Below are 17,084 nucleotides of genomic sequence, written 5' to 3'. Positions count from 1 at the left end.
ACAATAAATCTCTAAAGCGAGCATCATATTGAACTCTGGGTACATAGAACCTTAAAGTCTCAAATACAGCGAAATCTCGAGTATTTAAAATAATAGGGGGACAAAATTATTTGGATAATAGAATAAACACTTTTTTACATTGAATTTCATTTCTTCAAACAGAAACATATTTTTAACAAAGAAAGGCTTCATAGATTTGAAAAGAGGACTTAAATTCTTTGCATAAAGAAAACAAAATTAACAGTTTATTTACATAGTTATGGATCCCATATCCGTTTGGTTGCAAAGTCACATAAATATTTGAATATAAATAATCGTATTGAATTACATTCTGTCTGTGCCTCAGCCAAGTCCTCTTTCGAGTGCTTCGAATTCAATCGCATTAACGGGCTTTAATTATTTCATAGTTTCGATATGCAAAATTATACGTTTTCGTTTTGTACCATTATAATAGTGTACGCTGTTAACCTCATAATAAGTTGTTCTGTTTAAGATACGTTCGGTCAAACATAGGAAATTATGTGTACGTATACAGTTTGTAAATATTCTCACAGAACGCTGTTCGAATAATAGAATATTCGGATATTAGAGTATTCCGAAAATGGAACTTCGAGCTATACCTACTGCAATACCTACTGAAATACCTACTGAAATAAAATATTTTTCTTTTTTTCTTTTAAAATATTTTTGATATTTCCATAAATACATTTGTCATGTTACAATGTATTTCTTCTTGTTGAGTCTCTTACAAGGCTAATTGTCTATTTTATACATTTTAGATTGCTCTGTGCTGAAACTTCCTACTTTGCACATAAATTGTACGCATCATAATGAGTTAGCTAAAAGAGTTGGTTAAATTTCATGGAGAAAGAAAGTGACCCTGTTACCATTAATAAGAACAAGTAAGACACGTGCATGATATACCAGTATATTACGTATTATTACAGTAACTAATGAAAACTAAAATTTATATATTTTTGATTATATCTTCTTACAACAAAAATAACTCACTCGAGCTATATTTAATTGCGTGTTACTTCAAATTACTTTTCCTTGTTACTTATTTTTCAACGATATTAATAGTTAAATAAAATCGTGTTTAAGCCGATTTTAATTGGAAAAAATTTAACTGATCAAAGATTACATTTTAATGAGAATTTAATTACAAATATCAAATACAGAAATTCAAATTTTCATCGAAGAGGAAATTAATTTAAGAATTCGCTAACGCTTGATCAAGACGATTTGGAACTGTTTATGTAAATTCGTTAAAAGAAAGTGAAAGGAGCGACTTTACTGAATTTAAATACAGATATACAACATTTTATAGTGTACAACAGATATACAACATTTTGTAATGTATCTTAATAATAAGCATTAATTTCACTTAATACTACTTATGGCTTGCAATAAAAAGAACGATTTTCCTTATCTAATGATCATATTTTAAATTTTGAACACTATCGACTCATACATAAATATAATCACATAGATAGAAATTATTAATAAAATAAGTGCATAACAAATTTGAAATAATTATAGATAATTGTAATTTATTATTATAAATGCAATTAAAACATAAATACATGATTTTGAACAATTAAACTTCAATCTAGAATTTGACTACACTTAAAATAAATCATTATAACATAGCTTTAACATCAAACTGGATAAAATTTTGTTTCTCTAAAAAAAAATAAGTAGTAATGGTAAGGTATTATACATTAATTATATAAAATATGTGCAAATTTAACGATTAGTCCATTTTATTTTGCACATGTATTTAAATATACTTCAATCAATTTTATGATTCGCTGAAATATAAAGTAATATGAATCGTTTCGTAAACTAAAAACGAAAACTAACGGAAACTTTATAATATAGTTATAAAATTCAGACCTTTTCTTTCATTCGTTATAATAGTATCTAAAACAATTTTGTCAAAGTGAATTCTCTATATCGTTTATTCATTCATTCATTCATTTATTTATTTATTTGTTTAATTATTAAAATATTAATTCTGAATGAATTTTACCATTTATCTATTTTAAATAAATTCAATTCTTACTAAAGCTACTTCCGATAGTTTATTAAAATTTTAACATTCTGGAACTTTTCTGATAAATTGGTGCTACTAAATTTTTATAATCTTGGTTAACCATCAGTACCAAGTAAACCAAATGAAATAAATGTTCTGCAATCATGTATATTCTAAATAGCGAGGAAAATAAAATTTTGAGCTAATTCAAAAATAAAAACTACATTATGCTCCTTCGATATAATAAGCCAAGATAAAAAATGATTTTGGTAAAAATTTTCATTCGATACCTATAATGAATATATCCGGCAGTTATAATGTTTTGTGATAAAATTGCAAACTCCAGAAACAAATTCGAATTTTTTCCTCATTAGCCTAAATAATTATAGATTTATAGTTTTTCAAGACTTCTTCCGTTACTTTTTATTTAATTAATGATTCGCTATTTTAAAATTCGAATTACCCGTGTTCCACTCAACGACTCGCCACAGTGCTCAAAGAATTCTTTCATAAAAGAGAAGATACGCTTGCCTCTGTAACACAGTTGTTTCGTCGACTTCCGTTACTCTAAAAGGAAAAAAGGTAGAGTTAAATCATGTCTACAATATAAACGTATAATAATATTTGTATTAAATTAAAATTAAAGTTTTACTCAAATTAACTGTATAATAATAAGTAATCGGTATAATAATCACACATAACAGCAATAAAATTAGACATAAATTTATTTTAATTTAACAGGTATTCACTAAACCCCGTATGGAAATTTTAAGCTTTTTCTCGATAACAAGTTTTTGATGGATTGTTTTTATTGTCATACAAAAATATATGCAGTGAGTAATTTCTACAAAGTCTTTCGTAGCTGATATCGCAATCTATAAGCAGCTGTCTCTGGGTGAAAAAATAAGTCTAAAATTTCTTCATGCGAGACTTTGTTTTGTAAAAAATTCATTTGAAATATTTTCGAAGATCAGAACAATTGACATGTCATTACACCTTATCTCTAACAATATACGAATTACTTTTGAAGAAAGTATCGTTGATTAATTTTCAATTTCAAATTAGTTCCTTAATTATCCCTAACTAGTATCTCTTAATTCTATTTAACATTTGAACATTTGAAAGAATTTTAACTTTTCGTAACCCATTGTCGATAACGTAGCAATAGCAGAACCCAATTTACTCCATCCAGAATCTTTTTTTTATAACGAGATTGTAAAAGAGGGACTAAAGGAGTCGTTGTTGAAAAATTGACACGTTGCCCTACGATTTCGACGGCACGTGCCACAATCAACACCTCGGCGTTACGCGTTGAGCCATTTCACGCTGCGGCCGTGCATTCCAACTTGTTCTAATCGCATTATGATATGTAAATACACGTCTAAGGTACAACTGATATAATTTTATACGATGTTTGATAAATAATTACAAACGATTTGTCAGTGAACAAAAAAGATTTATTATCTTGAAATGAACAGTAGATCAACATCATTGAATTCAAGAATGAATGCTTATTTCCAATTAACGTTTTGAAAACGTTTAGAGAAAATTAATAATCTTCGATCGTATGATATCTTTCGAAGCATATCGGTACATGTAACGCAACTTTACATCTTTTGCACTCCCACGTTGTTTCGCTACGTTTTTTATGTTTCGAACAAACTTTACAGACTCTCGATGGATTTGATTTCGATGGTGTTGAGTTTATATGTTTGGGAAAATGACCTAAATGTTGCGCGTGCAGTCTCTGCGGTAAATCTTCGGTTGATAATCGTCCTCGTCGATTATATTCCGGTAACGGGATATTTTTCAGTAACGATTCGGCTATTTCGATTCTATATTCAGCGTAACTCGGTTGTTTTCCAGTATTTAACTTGTTGAACAAAATATAGCAGTTAAACAGCGCAATATCAAACACGTAAAAGAAAACTTTTCGGTATCCTTTCGTACATTTCCTCATAACAGGGAAGCACGCTAGCATTTGGTCTTGCCGATCAATTCCAATCATTCCTTTGTTGTACTCGATCACAGATTTTGGTTTCAGAGTGGGATCAAATTGATTTCTGCCTTCTTCTGTCATTTCTGCTGTTTCGTGTTTCGTAGAAATAATATAAACGTTTCGTTTATCGCTCCATTTTAATGCCAGTATTCCATTGCAGCTTCTCATTATACATTCTCCCCTTTGTAATTTTTCTTTAACAAAATCTTTTGGCATATTCTCTCTGTTCAAACGTACCGTCCCAATGGCATTAGTTTTATTGTTAAGCAAAGTTATAAACAGCTTTGGTGAAGAGTACCAATCGTTTAAGTACAAAGTATGTCCTTTATGTAACACTGACTGTAATAGCTCTTTGACAACGTTTTCGGATACACTGTCATTAGAATTTCTTTTGCCATTACCTATATATATTTTAAAGTCATAGCAATAACCAGATGCTGACTCGCATAATTTATAAAATTTAATACCGAATCTCACCCTTTTCCATGGATGAAATTGCTTATGAGGTACACGTCCTTTATATTTTATTAGCGATTCATCGATAGTAATGTCTTCTTGCATTCTATACGCTTCTTTAAATCTCTGATTTAAAAAATTTGTCACGGGTTTTATTTTCCGTAATTTATCTGTATTGTCGGCTGTATTGTTGTTCGTAAAATGCAAACATCTAGTTATTTGCAGAAATCTTTTCAGTGGCATTGTTTTTCTGAATATCGGCGTTTCGATAACGGCCCTCTTAGACCAATTCATTTGAATTGTTGCTTTCTTAACTTGAGCCATTATTATACATAATGCGAAATATATTTTTATTTCGCCAGAATCAACGGGAAACCAAGTTTCGTCTATTTTTCGTCTCCTGTTTTTATTGTTTATTATTTGTTCCGCGTATCGATTTGTCTCCGTTACGATATTTTCCCAAAACGTATTATCAAATATTATATAAAAAATGTCCAATTCTTTCTCGTTTGCACCTAACTGATTTAAAATTGCCTCTTTTATGCCAGGAGTCTCCGTATAATTCCAGTCTTTTGGTTTATTACTTTCTTCTTTCCAAATCCAATGCTCTGATTGTTGATCATCGATGTAGACATCGTCGTCGATATCATCTTCGATAACCAGTTGTTTGCAACGTTTTCGTACAGGTGACAAAATATCACTACTTTCACTGTCACTATCAAAAATATCTATGAAATCACTCTGTGCAATGCTAGAACTACTCTCACTGTAATCATCGTCGCTAAATTTTCTTTCTAAAGACATTATTAGAAATATCTTTCTAATATGTTTAAGAAAATATATTTGAATACGCGAATGCGACCAAGAATATCACGTAACTGAGAGTGAGACGAAAAGGTATCGACAACAATTATCCACAAGCCTGACCCGTGATGTTTATGTTTGGCCCGATCGATGTGATACGGTTCTCACACGATATTCTAGACGAAGGGCGTAACGGAATTTGTTGATCGCACATACTTCCAATAAACTACTCGATCGAGGATGAGATGATTACCAAATATTTCATTAAAATTGCTCTTCTTGACGTTTCAGCTACCTCTTTTTACACGGAATCGATATGAATCATTTCCTTTTCTTTGCTCTTCGTGAAACTTTTATCACTACTCCTTATAGACACAATCAATATGTTATAATCAAAGTATAATAATCTTTTCTATCTACCATCATTTAACTCGCACTATCTACTTCTAAAATTTTCTTAATTCCTTCCATCAATCGAGTTAAGAACTTCAAAGACTCCTCCACAGTTAACTAAACCAAAAATTCAAAAATTTCGCTTGAGCGGTAAGTTGAAAAACTGACAATACTGAAAAACTATGTAGATGAGACGCAGATGGAGCTTTCTCTCTTTTCTCAATGATAATTATTATGTAAAATACGCTAATACAACTTACAAGGAGAGTGCAAGTCCTTCGGGTCACCGATCTAATTGAAACTTTGTAGGTTTGTAGATTTCGTCATGCAGTTCAAGAATATATACCATTATACCCGCCACTACTCAATAGTTTTTAAGATATTTACGATTAAAGTTTTATTACCTCTGTAACTACTGATTTATTTTCTATGGTTTTTATATAGTGTTGTGGCCTAATGGCGAAACCCGAATGTTGCTATGCTGAAAGTCCAGGTTTCGATTACTCGTCTCTCGTTGAGTCTTTTTTTTCAATTTATTTTTTACTTTGTATTAATTTTTCGCCTCTGAAAACATTGTAAATAGGTAATTGTAAATCAAATTTCTTAATAAAAAGATATATTTTCTAAGATTTCTTATGCTGGTATATATTTATTACAAAATAGAAATACAAAAATATAAATAATCATTACATACAGGAAATACAAAACCTATCGCTCATATAAGTATTAATTACATCCTGGCAAACACTCCGTCTATACCGAGGCAAAAATTATTTCAAATATTCAATATCAGTCGGATCATTTCAAATTTCAAGCTTCTTCTCGATATTTTTTTGTATTTCCTGTATGTAATGACTATTTATATTTTTGCGTTCCTTCTGTAGAAAATAAGATTGCTATAGAAAACTGTTTTGCTTGCATTATATTCTTATTATTTCGTAACAAATATATACTAGCATAAGAAATTGTAAAAAATAAATATTTTTATTAAGAAATTTGATTTACAATTGTTTATTAATATTGTTTTCACAGGCGAGAAATGAATACAAAATAAAAAATAAATTGAAGAAAACACATCACAACTAGAGACAGGCAGGAATCGAACCCCTGTGACCTACAGCACAGGAACTTTCGGGTGTTGCCGTTAGGCCACAGCGCCATTTTAAAACCATTGGAAATAAATCTGCAGTTGAAGATGTAATAAAACTTTAAAACTTTAAAACTTTAAAACTTTAAAACTAATTGTGAATATCTCAAAAACTATTGAGTAGTGGCGGGTATAATGATGTATATTCTTGGACTGCATGACGAAATGACGAAATTTACAAACCTAAAAAGTTTCAATAAAATCGGTGACCCGAAGAACATGCACTCTTCTTGTTAGCGTCCCTTTTTATATCCATTCATACTACATATTGTCAAGCATCCAAAAATTTCAAACGCGATCTAGAAAGTCATTCGTTTTTCACGCGCCACTGATAATGTAATATAAACATTTTTTCGATCCACTCTTAGCACTCTTTCGAACACTCATCATATGCGTCGACAATCGCTCGGTCCATTCGCCAATACTACAATATTAACGAAAAGAGAAACATTTCAGCCATAATTGCATTGCCTATTTATCGAGTAGGAATATCTATTGTTGAAAATCAATTTATATGAGAACTAACGAGATATACATGAAACATTCAAAATCAACATAGAATGGCACTGCTCGATACTCGAATCCTTTATATTATTTCGAAATATCTTAAACTGTTACTTTGAAAATCGGAATATTCCTACCTTTGCATGACTGATTTTAGGTCTCTGTTATATCGCATATATTTTTTCTTTTTTTTCCTTCTTTTTTCTTTGGGTTGTCTGGATTTATTTGACTATTAATTTAAAGTTTAAAAAGATATATTAACTTTAATTTTGCAAAGCAATACTTGTGTGTTTATGATTCCATATTTCTTTTGCGTATATTCGCACCCTCTGATATACTAACAAATTACGGTTCGACCTAGTGACTTGGCATATTTTGCGTAATACATATTACGAAAGAAAATGTACCTGGAATCCGAAACGTGATACCATTTGCCAGGGGGTGGTTCCACCGTGGCTGAAGAAGCTGCAGCGGCTTCATCGGTCTCAGAGTCAGAACTCGAAGAACATGAATTCTCTTGCATAACGTTAACATCTTTTGGCAGAAACGACCATCGAGAATCATCTGGTTTCAGTGGTAATCGCGACTAAAAGAAATGTATAATTGATTAGAAGCTGCATATTTTTCTATTTAATGTATATAATATTTTATTTTAAATATTCCGTTCAATAAATAGTAATAAATCATAAAAAATTGCATATACGCGAAGAAAATTCTTTTAAAAAGAAGAAAACTAAAGAAAACAAACAAAGGATATCTATCTTATTTGAAAAATTCCGTGCGCTTCTTCTTAGGGTTTCTTAATATTTTTACTTTAACACGAAAACATAGGAAGGATTCATTTACATCGAGACTACTTTAATAGCTTTATACGTTAATATTTATTTTACGAATCAATTCCTCGTAGTAAATGCAATTTAGTTAAATTATCTGTTTGATTACAAGACTGAAGTGCTTCGATTTCAAATATCTGTGTCATTAAAACGGAATCGTAGTAAAATCGTAATTAAAACATTATGGTGTTTATTAATTATTCAGTCTGATTGATTTTATCTATACAATCATGTATTCATACTCGACTAATTCCACCATATTCGCGATATTATGTCACTTGAACAATACGATATATTGATCTGTAATAAACCATAGTAAATTCTTAATATTTATATAATTACCTTTACATACGCAACATAATGCCCACCGTGAATGGTTCCGCTATGTTCAACAACACCGTAAAGTGCGTAAATTCTAGCTTTTTTATGATTCTTACAGATAGGTGCTAGATCGAGCAATATTGGAAATGAAACATGCCTTGTTACTTTTCGAAAATCAACTCGTTGTGCTTGAAATCGTTTTAAATGAAGAATCAGAATAGCGGGTACGCGAGAGATCAGGTATTGTTTCGTACTCGGAGTGCATACCATCTTACAATTCTGTTTCACCTAACACCATGAAAAAGTCATTTCGTTTTACTAATTAATTTAAAATAGCAATTTTCCTATAATTTTTTTTAAATATTTAAATATTAAATGCTTGATATTCCAAATGTGAATCAATATCGTAGATTATAAAATGTTATCAATTACTAACATGTTTATTTGTTTAAATCGTAAAAGAAAAAAGTTTCATCTTTCATGAAATTCCTATTTATGCTATTAAATATAGATCACTTTTTAATCTGTCTTTAGCATACAAATCTTATATCGTTGAATTCACTATACCTTCTTTTCTCTGGCAGTACATGCTTCGCAACTAACTTCGTTGCTACCATTCATTAATTCTAGAGCTGCGAACTGATTCAAACACGATTGTATCGAACATTCTCTTTCCTTAGTTGCATATCGGGTAGGTGATTGCTGAAGACTATTACTAAAAGTTATTTTCGAAACTCCAGATGTAATATTATTGATTCCATCGTTAGCATCATTGTGAAAGTCTTCTATTTTTCTTCTTGGCTTCCTATTATTAAAATAAATATATTAAGTTTTAAATCGTTCAAACTTGCAAATTAATATATCAATCATTTGTAATTAAAAGTTGAGTGCAAATAGCATCGGTAATATTTTATAGCATCTTTGTAGCATCTTACAATGTTTTAATATAATATAAACGAAAATGTTATACTTTCAATTAAGAAACAACAAATTATAAAAATTAGATTGATTGAACTAAATTTCTTAAGAAAATATGTTAATTCTTGCAAGAAATATGGTGTTCGAAAGGTCGTTCTCATGTGAGAACTCAAAAAGACTGATTTATGTTTTATTTCATAATTTGAAAGTATACATATTTAAGAATATACTGCCTGGATTGATTAGTATTATAACTAATGATGTCCCACATTCAAAATTCTAAATACATTTTCCTCGAAATCTAATTCCTTTCAACTACCATAGTTTTCAACTGAAATCAATTATTCCACATACACTAATAAACCTCGCTGAAATCAAAATAATATTTTTAGGATGAGTGCATCGCTTTCTTTTCTTAAAAAATCACAATAGAGAATGAAAAAATTTTAGAGTATTTAATTTAAGTTATCGCTATTCTACCAATTTCCATCACAAAATAGTGTAAGAGGGGTTTACTGATATTCAATAAGAATTGGCCGCTAAATACTCTCCTAAAAACTGTCTCTCAATAACTCCTCTCAACGCCCTTCATCCACCTTTGTTCATTGATCGCGGATCAAGGGGATCGCCGCTTCGATTTCAGACCCCGTTTATCATTGCTACGTGCTTCTCACTCACGCCGCCTTATCGGTAACGGGAACTCGCCTAATCTCATATATTCTTACAATAGTTATTTTGATTCGTGCGATAGTGATAAACATACTGAATACAAATTTTCTGAATTTTTTTCCTTCTGCCAACTCTGAGAACTGTGTTCACTTACACCAGTGTTTAAACGCGTGTTTACTGTCAGCGTGATAACAACTTGAAAAGTCAATAAAAATGGTTAAAAATATAATTTTGTATTACGAAAGAATAGTTGAATAAACTGCGAAAATGAGTCATAGCGTTAGATATAACATTGACTTAAAACAGATTTAATAAGAATGGCTAAAGTTTGCATTTACGCGTGAGTGACCACTTAAGAAACCATTAAAATTAACGTTATACGAACTTGCATTATATGAACGTGCTCACAATTCACAGTTTCCATACGATCTTGCAGGATTATGTTTCACGCGTAAAAATTACTTTTTGTACATATACTAATAGTTGAAGTAAAACTTCCATTTGACCGCCAACAACAGCTTAGCCTGTGTATTTCTGTGAACACTGCTTAAAATACTCAAAGCGTAAATATGCTTTACGCATAAAGAATTTTCATTCTTTATTTTTCATATTCGCAAACAAAATCATGAATGAAAATACTATTGTTTATTCTCATTGTATTTTGTATGTATACAAAATGTACATTAAATCTGAACATGAATAACAAGGAAGAAAGAAACTGTCATTCTAATTTACACGATTTTCCAAATATTGACAGTGAATATCTTTAAAATTCATGGAATCTTAAACTAAATTTTGCAAAAGTTAATTTTCGAAAATATATAGTTTAAACTATGGAGAACTGGCAACAAATGCTTTGACTACGAAAAACATCGCTAATTACAATTGCAAATTTTGTACAATTTAACTAGGAGTATCTTATATAATATATTAAATACAATATATTTCTAGTAACCAGCACTTTTCTCATGAATGATAAGTATAGCCCTTTCTTTGCATTGCTATCCGATGAATGTAAAAGGTGTAAGTCTATGCTATACCTTACTTGTGGGCAAATTAACATAAAGATCCTCAAAATCCAAAATAAGCGAAATAATTGAAACATTTGTAATGTTATATTTACAACTATTTCTCATTGATAAATCTACACGGTGACACAGGTAACTCGTGCTAGGAAACGTTGAAACTTTCTTTATAATTTCAATCTTGCACGATTTTATACGTTATTGTATTTCATTCGCTTAATGAACTCATTTCAAGCTTATTTCACACAAAAGAAACTGAAATATCATTTTCTTTTTAAAAAATTGCAGGTCACCTATGCTGTTTTCAAGTCTCTGAAAACTGAAAGAAGAATATTATAACCGATCATGTTGTTTATGGGAAAAAAAAACAATGTAATTTGCTCTTATAGCTTTCCCATACACTTGTCATTTACGAGAAAAACGTTCACTAGAAATGATATGAAAATTCTGTAGGATATTTTTAGGTATTATTAACACGTTGAGTGCGGCGCTGATTTTGCTATACTTTCCGCTCAGGCGGCAGCTAGATGGCTAACGCTTGATGCCGAGCGCTCAAGTATACCGAAGGGTATGGGCAGAAGATTACTTTGTTTCACTTTGTCGTTTGGACTGTGAGAATGGTACAGCCAATGCACAAATATACAAATTATAAACAGAAGATAATGGGGTGGGGAATGCCAGAAAGGCAAAAAGGCGATCACCAAGAAACGATCAGTCGAAAAAAGCCACGGAAGTGTAAAGATTTACTTTAGCAGAGGGAATTAAATTTTTACAATATATTAATTGTCATTGATAATTTAACCCTTGACAATGCCAGTCTTACGCACCGATGATGATCAAACGAAAAATTCGCTGTCAGTCCCTAGAATCCACACCGTCCAAACGAAAAGTCTACTGTCAGTGCCTAGGGACTGACGTAGCACTCAACGTGTTAAGGTACAATGGTCGAAGTGTTCCTGTGGGGAACACTTGACCAGGTTTAGAGGACCAGTTAGGATCTAGCTGCCAGATGGGTCATAGGAGATCGGGGCCAGGCCACATGAGCTTTCCCTGGGCTTTCTCCCGGCTTTCCCTGTCGTAAACCGAGGGTGAGCTTGGCGTGGAGGGAGTTTTCTCCTCCTTCGGGAGAGGCCCTTGCCTTCCAAACGAGCTTAAAAGGGCCAGGTTTGGAGTTTAGTTCGTTACTTCAAGTGTTGGCAGTTCGTTACGAGTTCGTTAGTTAGTTGTTGGGAATTTTTTGTAAAACTCTTTTAAGAGCGGGTTTAGTAAGAGTCGTTAAGAGTTGAGATTAAGTCAGATCCAGTCCCTAGTCTGCGGAATTTTAGAGTCAAAGTACTCTCCAGCGTAGTAGAGACTGTGTTTTTCGAGTCTCGTTCTGCACATATGATTAATAATTGCTTCAACGAGGATATTATCAATAAAGTTCAAGTTCAAAAAATGAATCTATTAGTCCATACACTACTGGGTCAAAAACGTTGATTTGATAAATTACAGTATTTTCGAGATAAGTGATCACATTTTTCCACAATTAATGCTATAATTAACATATATAAATATTTACGCGTCAATACGTTCAGTTAACTCTAAGCAACGAGTTATCCCCTAACGGAAATTTTAATTTTATGTTTCGAGAACTTATAGTATAAATATATTAAAAGTATAAAAGTTCAAATTCCCATTGATAAGTGACACATCGGACATTAAAAATTATTTTCCATCGATAAATCGCACGAGAATTAAACTTCAATGAATAAAAGAAATGTAATAAAAAGTTTTAATGGAATTATAACAATACACGTAACAAAAATAATACTAATAACTAAATAAAAAATAAGTAATTAGTAATAATACACATACTAAATGAATCAAAAAGAAAAAAGAAAAGAAGCAGTACCCTTCTTACTTCGGCTATATAATTATAAAACGTAATCACTTTTCTGAAAACTATTATATATCATTAATTGACAAATTACGAATTAAGCAACCGAGTGTCGCTTATACTTTAATTTTATTTTCATTACCCATTCGTTATATAATTAAAACGTTAAAAAGAAAACATCTCGCCAACAAAAGATTACAAAAATAATTCAGAAAAGGAAAAGATTTCCAATGAACCGAACGGTTTAATTTATTCCGTAACACTATTAATTTTATTATAATAACTTGTACGACACAGCAACGCCCTGAATTAGAACAATTCGTAGCGACATTGTAACATTATATTTTGTAATTAATTAATTTCGTATAGATACTTTTGAACTAGAAAAGATGATTACATCTTTCCCGTTTCACATGTATGTAGGATATTTTTAAGGATCGAAAGCGATTGCATGGGAACGTGGGTTTTCCTCGAAGATGAGAGATAGTAAACAGTTCTTAGGCAGTTCTGAGGCAGATTTTAGTGTGCTGACAATAAGTCAAAGGAAGTACGTGAGAGTGTCGGTCGGTCGCGTAATCATAGATTAGTTATTAGTCTAATCTTTTAGTTGTACTTTACTTTTAGTCTTATTTAACTCGTAATAAATATATATATTTTAGAATAAAATAATATCTCTTAATCTTTGTATCCCAATCAAATATATCCCTACGTGCAAATACAGGGTATATCCCGTTTCATACGTATATACAGCTCATCCTAACGGTCGCCACGATTTTTCAGGTATTTACACTGAGTTGACAAAAAAAGGTTTCGAATAAAAGATATACTTTGATGAAAATAATGCGCAATAATAAAAATTTCGAAAAAGTTTTATATTCGATAAGAGATTCAGATCACCTTGCCTTTTTATATTTTTTGTATTTGTTTAAATTGTATTTTTGTCTTCGCAGCTTTATAATCGATAAAGAAACGATTTCAGAGCCCTGCTACACAATGATCTTTGAATGATCATTTTTCAAATTATTTTCTCAATTATTGTGAATTATGGAGCTAAAGGTCATTCAAAAGTCATTATGTAATAGGTCTCTAAATTCGTTTCTCCATCACCTATAATGTTATGCAGTCAAAAATACATAGTACTATTTAAAAAAGTTAAGGTGCCTTCAATCTTATCACATTCTCATCTATTTTCAACGAAATACTAAATGACTTCTGAAACATTTTTTTTTGCCAGATCAGCGTGAATGTCTCAAAAATCGACCGTTAGGGTGAACATCATAACTTGTTTTCTTAAGATCAACAATATATTTTTTGTAATTTTTTTAAAGCATTTCTGGAATTTTTGTTACATGGAACCATGGTCTTATTTCTATTTATAGAACACATCGAAAAAATTGATAAAAGTAGATCTAGGATATTGTATACACCGTATGTATCTTGAAAGCATTTCCACTGGAGACTCCCTGAAATCAAACCGTCTAAACATATACAAGAAAAAATGAAATCTTCGCGATTTGAAAAATACGTTAGAAAAAGAAAGTATATTGCCATAACAAGTGTTTGTTAAAAAACTAAGTTACTGTGTGAATACTACTTTCTATTTCTCTCTGTATTGCTTGTTGTCTTATGCATGTCGTATTGTAATTTCATTCGAAAAGTGTGTTAATTTTCTATATTTACGTGTATTTGATATAATATTCTGGAAATAAAGTTATCATTGTTTAATGTAGAGCGGATATCGATGCATGTATGCTTTTCTCGAATATATATATAGAGTGTTCTTTTTATCTTGAACACACGTAATACCTTTGTTATTTCCAATAGTACAAAAAAATGTTGACATAAATATTTTCACATTAAATATCACATAAAGTTATTTATACCAAAAATTATAAACTGTTAGCTTTAGTTTCAAGTTGTGTACAAAATTTTAGTTAAATTATATGTACATTAATTAGACAACTCTCCTTGGTGCTACTTTGTTCCAAAACATTTCCTTGATATCCATTATTTTTATAGACATTCACGTGATAAAAATAATAAAATTAAAATAAGCTTCCCTATGCTTAATTATATCAAAGATCAAACGAATACTAGAAACGAATCTAGACGTAAAATACTGAAATTTAGAAGCAAAATAAATTTGAACGATACCATTGTTGATTACAGGTAGACTCTTCTTGTTCGATACAGTTAGCAAATTCCGTTAAAGCGAGGTCAAGCGTTGACAGTGCAGTATTTTCCATAGTTTTACCGTTCATTAAAGTAGTCATAGAACTTGTACTTTCTTTCGATACAACAGAATTAAAACTGACAGTTGGAACTTCTGGACTCGTTAAATCTGAGGTCATTGCTAAAGAAGTAGACATAGGACATCCAGTTTGTATTCCACTTTCATTTTCCAAACTTTCGGAACTATCTAACGTATCCACAGCTTTTGCGTGTGGTGAGTTTGTTGTACATGCATTTGTTGAATTGGGACTGTGAAGAAAATAAATTGTCGAATTGAAAATCTTATTTAACAAAGACGAGTTTGTTTGTTCGATCATAATTGATAATACCTGGGTAACGAATTTGTATCAAAACGATTCAGTAGTTGTACTAAGGAAAGATTATCTGTTGTACTAAATTGTAAATAATTATCTAATGGTACTTCACTCGTAGCTTCATTTGTTTTCATTGCTTCGGTCGAAGGAGAAGCTGGACTTGCTAAAGTAGAGTGTTTTTCTGAGCTATAACCTGATTCACCAACTTCTGGAGCAAGACCCTCTATCTCCGTATTATCTTCCACATCTGCATCGTGTTCTTCTATAAAAAAAAATGATCACCGAGTTTATAAGCTTATATTCTATCATGACATTAAAGAAAAAAGAAAGCAGCAATTCTTGCAAGCATGTGTTTTCAATTATAGGTAAAGATAAAATAAATTAAAATAAACGTAATTTTTAAAAGATAATTTAAAACCTGAAAAATATAATCTTGAAAAATTGAAAATTACAGATTTTAATCTCTAAAAATACAGATTGCACTATTACCTGATTCACGTACACCGTTATTTTCTTCGACACTGTTACTTTTATCGGATACAAAATTATCATCGTGGTTATGAATTTCTTGTTTTTTACTTTTTCGATTTTTGCGGGCAGCTTTCTTTTCCTTCTTTAATTGATGTTTTGAAGGTACATGTGAAATATTATTTCCCATTATATCAAATGTGTCCTCAAACCCATTGTTCTTCCTTCTTATATAAATATATAGGTAACGAAATTGCTCAGTTAGAATTTTTATTATTCGTTAATTAGTAAATCATGCAAAACATTATACGATTAGATTTATATTTTAGATATAATGTGATTGAAAGCATGTTTAGGCTAATAATAGCAACATATTTTAATCGCCTTAGTAATTTATAAAATTCTAACTGCTACAATTATAACAAATTTAATAAGAACTGATATTCATTTTTTTTACTCTACTACTTATTTTTATTAATGCAATGAATTGTCTCATTTAATCATGTTTGCCGATATGAGATATATTCATCTCTTTATCCTTATCGATTAAAATATTTTTGCTGCTTCTAAGTACAAGTTATTTTAGACAGGATTATTCATTTCGAAATAAAAAAAGCCATAATTGACTATTTTCTTTGAAAATTTACAGTTATTGTGTTTATACATGGCGTAACGTATCCTTTTCTTTTTCAGAGTTATTACAATATAAATATTATTTCACTTCTCCATTCTAATAAATTCATCTGAATTCTCTGCGATGCTCATAAGACTCAAATAAAGTTGAAAAGTAACCATTTCTTTTTTTTTTTTTTTTTTTTCAATTAGTATTCAGATTTATCAACGCAGACTAGTAAATTATATTGTAATACAATATTGAATGTATCCAATTTTTAGTCATGTACAAAACGTCAGTCCTGAATGTTGCTATATGTTAAATTATTGTTAATATTTTTAGTAATTTGGACCCCGAAAAGAATATTTTAAGGAAACTAAATTTTTATAATTTTTTAAATGGAAAACCGTCTTTGTCTCTTTCTATAAAAACATTTAAGTAGATATTCAATCTAGGAATGTGAAAATATAA

At 30.5% G+C, this 17,084-nt stretch overlaps 1 protein-coding gene across 1 annotated transcript in view; it reads right to left on the bottom strand.

Moving 5' to 3' along the window:
* Positions 1 to 2,459: 2,459 nt before the first annotated feature.
* Usp16-45 (ubiquitin specific protease 16/45) overlaps positions 2,460 to 17,084 on the bottom strand; it is a 41,692-nt gene continuing 27,067 nt past the window's right edge. The window contains exons 8-14 of the mRNA XM_017897239.1: positions 16,022 to 16,227; positions 15,548 to 15,794; positions 15,141 to 15,467; positions 9,063 to 9,300; positions 8,517 to 8,783; positions 7,749 to 7,927; positions 2,460 to 2,605 (exon numbers count right to left, since the gene is read on the bottom strand). Of these exons, the coding sequence (XP_017752728.1) occupies positions 2,533 to 2,605; positions 7,749 to 7,927; positions 8,517 to 8,783; positions 9,063 to 9,300; positions 15,141 to 15,467; positions 15,548 to 15,794; positions 16,022 to 16,227 (1,537 nt within the window). The 3' untranslated portion in view covers positions 2,460 to 2,532. The remainder of the gene's footprint in view (positions 2,606 to 7,748; positions 7,928 to 8,516; positions 8,784 to 9,062; positions 9,301 to 15,140; positions 15,468 to 15,547; positions 15,795 to 16,021; positions 16,228 to 17,084) is intronic.

This window comes from Eufriesea mexicana, unplaced genomic scaffold, assembly GCF_001483705.2.
Source record: "Eufriesea mexicana isolate 0111107269 unplaced genomic scaffold, ASM148370v2 scaffold484, whole genome shotgun sequence".
Classification (NCBI taxonomy): domain Eukaryota; kingdom Metazoa; phylum Arthropoda; class Insecta; order Hymenoptera; family Apidae; genus Eufriesea; species Eufriesea mexicana.
Note: the sequence above shows the minus strand (reverse complement) of the source record. Positions and strands in the feature narration are given on the sequence as shown.